At 33.9% G+C, this 7,849-nt stretch overlaps 2 protein-coding genes across 2 annotated transcripts; one reads left to right on the plus strand and one right to left on the minus strand.

The window, feature by feature from the left end:
• The first annotated feature begins 1,293 nt into the window (after positions 1-1,293).
• On the plus strand, positions 1,294-2,842 carry LOC133326911 (protein Aatf). The gene is made up of 2 exons (XM_061535527.1): positions 1,294-2,657; positions 2,735-2,842. Exons 1-2 carry the CDS (start codon positions 1,294-1,296, stop codon positions 2,835-2,837), a joined length of 1,467 nt encoding a protein of 488 aa, XP_061391511.1. The 3' UTR covers positions 2,838-2,842.
• A 2,972-nt stretch (positions 2,843-5,814) lies between these two features.
• LOC133326900 (homer protein homolog 2) lies at positions 5,815-7,572 on the minus strand. The gene is made up of 7 exons (XM_061535516.1): positions 7,520-7,572; positions 7,052-7,340; positions 6,921-6,981; positions 6,490-6,862; positions 6,354-6,432; positions 6,012-6,293; positions 5,815-5,941 (listed from the first exon to the last, which is right to left on the minus strand). The coding sequence occupies exons 1-7, from the start codon at positions 7,549-7,551 to the stop codon at positions 5,834-5,836; spliced, it is 1,224 nt and encodes a 407-aa protein (XP_061391500.1). The 5' UTR covers positions 7,552-7,572; the 3' UTR covers positions 5,815-5,833.
• Between the last annotated feature and the right edge of the window lie 277 nt (positions 7,573-7,849).

The following is a 7,849-nucleotide window of genomic DNA, read 5'->3' on the forward strand; positions in this document are numbered from 1 at the left end:
CGCATTACGAGTTGCTATTGTTTGCAGGGTTGCCCTATATCCTGCGCTTTTTCCATCAGTAGCATTATGACACTCCTGATTTCTTGATGGTGGTCTTTGGTACCCAAGTGTTGCATAAGAGAAAGGTATGGCATTAATAATGGAAAGAAATATCAGCTAAATGGCTCTTGCACCACGGACCATTTAATGTTCATAAAATGTGGCATAAGTGGGGTCCTCGATAGACTTACGAACTCTGTCTTTGAGGTCTTGAATACACGTAGGGTTCTTAGCGTAAACCTTATCTTTCACATCACCCCAAAGAAAGAAGTCGCACTGTGTTAAATATCTGCCATAAATCTGATAATCTCTTCGAGTCGGTCCAAAAAATTTTCCGGTAAAGGAGCATTGGCCTTGTTTTTTGCGTTACACGCCATTTAAAAAAAAATGTCCAGATCAATACCATCATAAAACCTTATTAGTAACCTATGGATAGATACAATCCATTAACCGTAATTGTTGAGGTTAAGCCTCATTTTCGACGAAGTAAGAATTACGCCGCAGGACCATACATCGTAACAAAGGGCACACTTTGAGACTTTTCGGCAGTACCCCTGAAAACAAGGCATTAAATTCGATCAAATTTAATTTTTCTCCCACAGATCTCTGCTAGTACAAAGGCATCTATAAATAGGATGAAATTAACATCATGTGGTAGTAATCTGTAAAAAAATAAATATAATATGTAAAGCCATAACTGCAGAGTTGTATGTTCCTTATTGTCCTCAAGCAAGCCTACCTTTATTATGCCATGAGTTCTATGCTAATTATCGAACTGGTTTTATGCAATTATTAGCAAAAGAAACGTAAATACAATTAAAAATATTTAATTTACCGAAATTTAAATAATTTTGCATTATCAACTAATTTTATTTAATATATTATTATTTTTAATTCAAACCGAGTAATCGTTAATCGAACATATGACCAAACATACAAACCATCTGGCATCTCCGTCACCTCCTCTCGTTTGTTTTGATTCTCATTCGCCACGGTTGGTCCTCGTCTCGTTTGCTTTGACCTCATTCGTAAACACGAGGTTTGTCCTCGTCTCGTTTGCTTTTCAACTTCATTCGCCAGGTTGGTCCTCCGCTCGTTTGCTTTCACCTCAGGTTTACAGGGTTGCAATTAGCAAACTCTGAATGTGAGCTACCCTTGCTGGCTGGACTGAACACATGTTTATGTTTAGCTCATATTCAGTTCACTTCGTTATTATATTAACAAATAATTAAAATCAATTTAATATCACATAAAATGTTAAAGAAAACCAAAAGTAAACAAAAATCAGTGGCAGAGAAAGTAGCCGAAATCATTGCCCATCCCAATGAAAGCGATAGTGAATCGGAAAATGAGGCATTATCGAGAGTGCGAATGGTTGATTTCGATGAGGATGAATATCAATTGCCCGAGGTGGGAACAACGGAATTTAGGAAACGTAATGTAAAGCTGTTGTCTGAACAAAGTTCCAAATATAAGGGGAAAATAGCATCGAGGAAGGATTTTGAAGAAGACGAAGAAGAGCAGCAATATGAAGAGAGTGATGATGAAGAGGAGGATGATGATGATGAAGCCAATGAAAGTTATGAAGAAAGTGATGATGATGACGAGGAAGCTTTAAAGAAATTTGGGGATGTCCTAAAGCAGAGCCAGGTTGGTTATGATGATAGTGAGGAGGATGGAGAAGATGAAGAAGAAGGAGGATCTGGAGGAGAAGAGGATTTGGATGATAACGAAAACGACGAGGATGATGAAGATGGTGAAGAGGAAGATGATGATGAAGAAGACGATGATGACGAAGAGGAAACCCAAGTCATTAGCAAAGTAAATCGTGATGCCGAAATTCAAAAAGGTATTTGTGTACAAAATCAACTAAAACTATGGGAACGTTTGCTGGAAATGCGTATTAACTTCCAAAAAATCCTTGCGAAATCCAATCAACTGCCTTCACCAACTGAATTGAAAGAGCTTGAGTCAAAGAGCGATAAAAATAAATCCACAACTCAAGAAGTAACAAGGCAAACCCAAAACTTATTACAAAATCTACTAACACTGCAGGATAACCTCTATGGCCAATATTCGGAATTGAGTAAAACACTTAAACCCACTGCCACAAAACGTCCTTGGCCTTTCAAGCAAAAAAATAACAATGATGAACCACCCATTAAGCAGATGAATAATTATCTGCAAGATCGTTTTGATAATTTCCGTTCATATCGTAACACTGTTCTCTTGAAATGGGACGATCGTACGAAATTACTGCAACCCGGTGCTGGAGCTAAGAAAAAATCAATGAATGAAGAATTTGATATTATCAAAAAGATCAATAATGTCCTAATGAATAAATCGTTACTTGTTCAGAAATCACAACAAATAAAAAATAACAATCAAACACAGCCGAATGTTGAGAATTTAGAAAACCAAGTGGATGCCACGACAAATGTAAATATTTATGATGACAGTGATTTCTATCACCAACAGTTGAGAGAACTTATTGAATATAAGGCAAATACCACAAGTAATATGAGCGAGGTGACCAAACAATATTTGGAACTACAAAAGCTGAGACAAAAAATGAAAAAGAAAGTCGACACAAGAGCAAGCAAGGGTAGGAAACTGCGGTAAGTTGGAATGGATTTTTGTAAACGTATTGGGAACTGTGTTTTGAACAACTTTTTTTGTTTTATATATTTTTCAGTTATATTGTCCACAATAAACTTATCAATTTTATGGCTCCCCATGATAATTGCACTTGGAATGATGAATCGAAAGATGAACTGTGTAAATCATTATTTGTATGAAGAACTAAAAATAATATTTTTAAATAGAGAATGTTTTACAAAATATAACATTATTGAATAAAAAAGATTACATTTAACGGTTTGTAATTGAAATATCCATACAATTGTAAATTCATTTTTTTTGATGGCGGTTTGTGAGAAAACTAACAAAATCTAGAAAGGTCACATCCTCCTCATTGTATCCATAAACACGGCGGTAACAATTTTATAGACGTTAAAGCTATTTTTGATAACATAGCTTTCTTCTCCAAAATAGACCCCAATCGGATCTTAAGCTTTGTCAAAAATGTGGCACGGATAAAAAAAAACACCTTGTACATGTACACCTCCGAGTGTAAGGTGTTTTTGGTTGTTGTTGTTGTAGCAGCTTATTGCTTTTACACAATGGGCTGAGGTGACATACGTTGGCCAAGTAAGACTCGGGTCGTTTCGGATCGTAGACCCCTCTGTCGTGTTTTTAGTGATCTTTGTTGATATACTCCATGATTTCAACTGTAATTTTTGACCTATTAAAACCTCGTTCTCTTTGAATAATCGAAACGACTGTCCTCACCTCCTTATGGCATTAATAACAAGTCCAAGTTTTTTTATATTTAATAATAATTAGTTTTATTCTTCATTTTTTAATTCAAATAATAATTATTAATTAAATAATTTTTTATATATTCATTCATTCACACTAAACAATGGAATGAATACACAGAATCATTTCCCAATTTTTCTTTTCCACAAATTTGTTTTTTTTTTATATAAATTTTCCATTCTTTGTTTAGGTGACAAAATTGATTAAATGTTTGCAATTGTTTTTAGTACAAAAGAAAATTAAAAATTGAAATTTAAACATTAATTGGATTTACTTCTTTTTTACTACAGAAAAAAGAAGCATTTTTTGGAATAGAATTAAATTTTTTGTTTGTTTTAAAAAGAAAAGAATGAAACATAAACTGTTTGAGGATTTTGTTTGTATTATTTTAAACTGTTTCTTGGGATTTTTTCTTTTTTTGCTTGTGTGTCTGTTGTCTTTGCCTTTCATTTAGGTATAAATAAAAACTTAACAGTTTTATTTTCGTTTAGGTTATTACTACAAGTATAAATATTTTATGTAATTATAATTCTTGTTTTCTTTTATTGTTAATATTAGGGTTATAATATTGTAGTTGGGTTCAAGGTTCCTACATTGTTTTATTTTATTTAATTTATTTTTGTTTTGTTATTTTTCCTTTAAACAAACAGTTGATGATGATGACGGTTACATTATTGAGTTGTTTTATATGGGTGAGTGAGTGAATGTGTGTGTGTTTATGTGAGTTATATGTATGTGTATGAATGTGAGTTTTAATTTTATCTTACGCCTTTGTGTTGTATATTATATAAATATTATTATTATTAATTTTTTGTTTATTTTCTATTTAAATTAATATTACTTTTTTCATTCGTCGTAATGTTCTCAATAATATTATTTAGTTTGTCTTCTTCTGCTTCAAAACACCGCCTAGATACCATGTGTGGTATCTACAGGTTTACCTTTTTCGTTTACAACATTTGTGAAAATGATGATAATGATGCTTGAAAATTACTCTGGGGTGGTGTTTTTTATTTAATCGTATAAATCCCTTAAATATATGACTTGTATATGATTGATGGCAATGTGTTAGGGGGGTAGGATCACCATCAAGCAAACACATATACCAATTTGTTGTTGTTGTTAGACTATATTCTTTTTGTAGCAATTTTCTTGGTTTATTCTAAATCAAATATAAATTATAATATCAATTTTGTTAATGGGTTGTTTTTTCGTTTTGATTAGTATTTGCTAATTATTTATGCTATAATCGAGCAATAATAATTTTATGTTTTTTCAATACACAATAACATATATAATTTTTGCATTTAATTATTATGAATTGATTTTTAATTAAAACAAAAAAACAAACAAAGCAAAATGGCTTTTGGGAAATTATACAGAAACGAATGCTTTCGTTAGAGATTCGTAATTCGTAAAAGCAATTAAATGTTAAGTAAAAATGCTGAGGATTGCTGCTTAACAATCCCCTAATGTGATGATTATGTAGTTGATGATATACAAATAAAAATAAATTTCGAGTATATATATGGAAATACTTTTGGTACACAATATAAAAAAATACATATTGCACAAAAATTCTAATACAAAAAATATTCAATAAATACACTAAGAGACATTAAAAAAAGAGTATACAATAATATCTAAACATCACCAATTGTGATGTTAGAACATACAAATATTTTTTTATATATAAATATAACTATAGCACAGAGATATTCTAAGGAAAATGGGTCTGAGAAACTGGGCAGCCGTAAAATGTCAAATTCACTGATTTTATGTGTTCGTGTGTGGGTGTGTGTGTCAAGAAGATTTCACTTTTTTGGTATTAATTTTTTTTTTTGTTAAACTCTATCCTATTTGCTGAATTTTTGTCCTAATTGTTAATGGAATTTTTTAATAGCAAAGGTAAACCGGTTTTGGTTTTCGATTTTGAAACCAATATTGTTGCAGTTTTACCAGCACCACCAACACCAGCGGCACCAGACACAACATATGTGGCTGGATTACTGGTTAGATTAGGTTGTTTTTGTTGTATGTCATGCAAAAGGTGTGTATGCTTGTCGAGAGCTTTTTGTAAATTGGAGGTTTTATCACTGGTTGCAGCAGCAGCACCAGCGACGCCCGAAGGCATCATGGCCGCTGCAGGATTTTGTGGACTTTGATAGATTTTCATAGGATCATGACACGTTTCGTATAATGATTGTAGCTGGGATTGTATGGATGTGATATTTGATAGTGTACTTTCTGAGTCTGCCAAGGCCAAACCAGATGTAGGCTTTAAATAATTACGTATGGATGCAGCATTTTCTTCAGAAATCTAACAACAAATATTTCAAATAAATATGTGAATAATTTCAATAAAATGTTACCGACTTACTTTCTTATAATAACTTGGTACTGAATCTGTATCTCAAGTACTTTTTGGTGGATGAATAACATTTTCCATATCTTTTTGCACAGCAAATAACTCCGATAAATGTTTGGCGAACAAAACATTCAGCTCACTCATTTTGGTCATCTTTAATAATACAAAAAGCAAAACCACATTATTGATATAAAAATAATTATCCTCTTTAGAGATGACTTACAGCTTGATCATTGCATTTTTCTCTTAAATTCATGTTGGCTGTTTTAAGTTCCAATTCTTGATTCATAAGCTCATTTTGTAACGATTCATTGCGTGCTTTTAGAACGGCCAATTCACGTCTTAATTCTTCGACCAATTCACTGCTGGCAGCTCCAGCAGCCACAACCGAATTTGGTACTGGTGCACCGGAACGTATTAATTCAATTTCACGTTTTAGTCGTATATTTTCCTCCTTATAGGTGTGCAACTGACGTTTCCATTCATCAACATTGGCAGTTGATTCCTGTAAAAAAAATCTTTTTTTGAAGAAATCTTTTTATCACCCTAACCATGATTAACTAACCTGAAGGGCGCTGGTCAAACGTAGATTGTTATTTTTCAAAGTGGCTAATTCGATTTCCCATTTCTTTGCATTGGCACAACTGCAAAACAAAAAAATTGTCACTTTTTAAAAAGACAATTGTTTTTTTACCCCTTACCTTTGGGCCAAAGCCATTTTCAAACGTTCATTTTCATACTTGAGCTGTTGTTCGCTCGTTGCTGCACCACCACCGGTATGCATGCCAACAACACTACCTCCGCCGCCACCACCACCACCCGCACTTACATTCACCATGGGAGCGGGGGAGGGAGCAGATGTCACATGTTCTGGCTTTGTGTCTGCAGCAGTCGTTAATAGTTTGTGTGATGGACTATCCGGATTTGCATTTTGAGTATTAGTATTTGACATATTTGGTGGTTCCACCGAATGGGGATCAACCATGGCGGCATTGTCGTTTTGTTGTATTGCTGCCGTACGTGAACTAATGGGCGATGTATTTGCCGATGTTGTTGGAGTTACCGCTGTAGAACCTACTCAGACATAAACGATTAAAACAAATTATGAAATTTCGAATTGCAGACGACTTACCATTGGCCGACTTTAAGGCATTCTTTGTGGCTTCCTTTACCTCCTGGAATTTTTCCACAAACTAAAAAAAAAAAACAATAAAAAATTAGCAAACTTAGCACACAAGTAAACAAGTGCCTAACCACACATACCTTTGTCAGTTCCGCCTCCGAGGCAAACCCTAAGCCATACACCGTATTGGCTCTTACATCACTCCATTGACCAAATTTCTGTGATGTTTGTGTAAATGTCATATTGGGTGTTATGGTTGAGTTAATAACCGCCTTTGTGCCCTCAACGCTGATAATGCGGTACAGATTGCGTGAAGAATCATAAAAGAAACTAACATTGACCGCCTTCATACTGGCCGTTATCCAGGTACGCTTGGTCTTCGGATCAATATGGAAGACATGCGCTTGACATGTAAATATCGGTTGTTCGCTGAAAATGTACAACAAGGAAATTACACAGAACTAATTAAAAACCAGAAGATATGTTTAATAATTTACACCTTGCAACAATAAATCTCACTTCCTTGACAAACACACACACACATACATCTGCCAACAAACCCAAGCAACTCATTATAAATTGTAGTGTTATTTACATATTCACTTTACCCGGGGGACACGTAAAATTCTCTGCCAAACATGAATAGGCTTTTGATGTAAAAAAAATTTAATTAAAGCCTGCAACAACAACACCAGCAGCAAAAATGAACAATGCCCCTACAAGGAAGGCACTCTAGAATTTGTACATTCTTCATGTCTTTTTTTCGATTTGAGGATGAACTGCTGCTATTTTTGTTGGCGTTGTTTCTCTCATTTTTTTTTCGTCTTCAATTTCTTGACTTCAAACAACTCCCCTGCCCCGACAGTGAATTTTCTTTTGCAAAAGGTTCTTATTATGTTTACTACACTTTATGTTTTAAATCACTTAAATCGGAATGT

Source organism: Musca vetustissima, unplaced genomic scaffold (genome assembly GCF_032173495.1).
Source record: "Musca vetustissima isolate MV318-11 ecotype Yass unplaced genomic scaffold, APGP_CSIRO_Mvet_v1 utg3201, whole genome shotgun sequence".
NCBI classification, from domain to species: Eukaryota; Metazoa; Arthropoda; class Insecta; order Diptera; family Muscidae; genus Musca; species Musca vetustissima.

What these genes read in the sequence shown, in the direction of transcription:
- LOC133326911 (XM_061535527.1), top strand. Translation starts at nt 1,294, where the DNA reads ATGTTAAAGAAAACCAAAAGTAAACAAAAATCAGTGGCAGAGAAAGTA. An exon ending in AGCAAGGGTAGGAAACTGCG is followed by an intron (nt 2,658 to 2,734) that starts GTAAGTTGGAAT and finishes TATATTTTTCAG; the next exon opens with TTATATTGTCCACAATAAAC.
- LOC133326900 (XM_061535516.1), bottom strand. Translation starts at nt 7,551, where the DNA reads ATGTTTGGCAGAGAATTTTACGTGTCCCCCGG. An exon ending in CGGAGGCGGAACTGACAAAG is followed by an intron (nt 6,982 to 7,051) that starts GTATGTGTGGTT and finishes TTTTTTTTTTAG; the next exon opens with TTTGTGGAAAAATTCCAGGA. An exon ending in GTTTGACCAGCGCCCTTCAG is followed by an intron (nt 6,294 to 6,353) that starts GTTAGTTAATCA and finishes TTTTTTTTACAG; the next exon opens with GAATCAACTGCCAATGTTGA.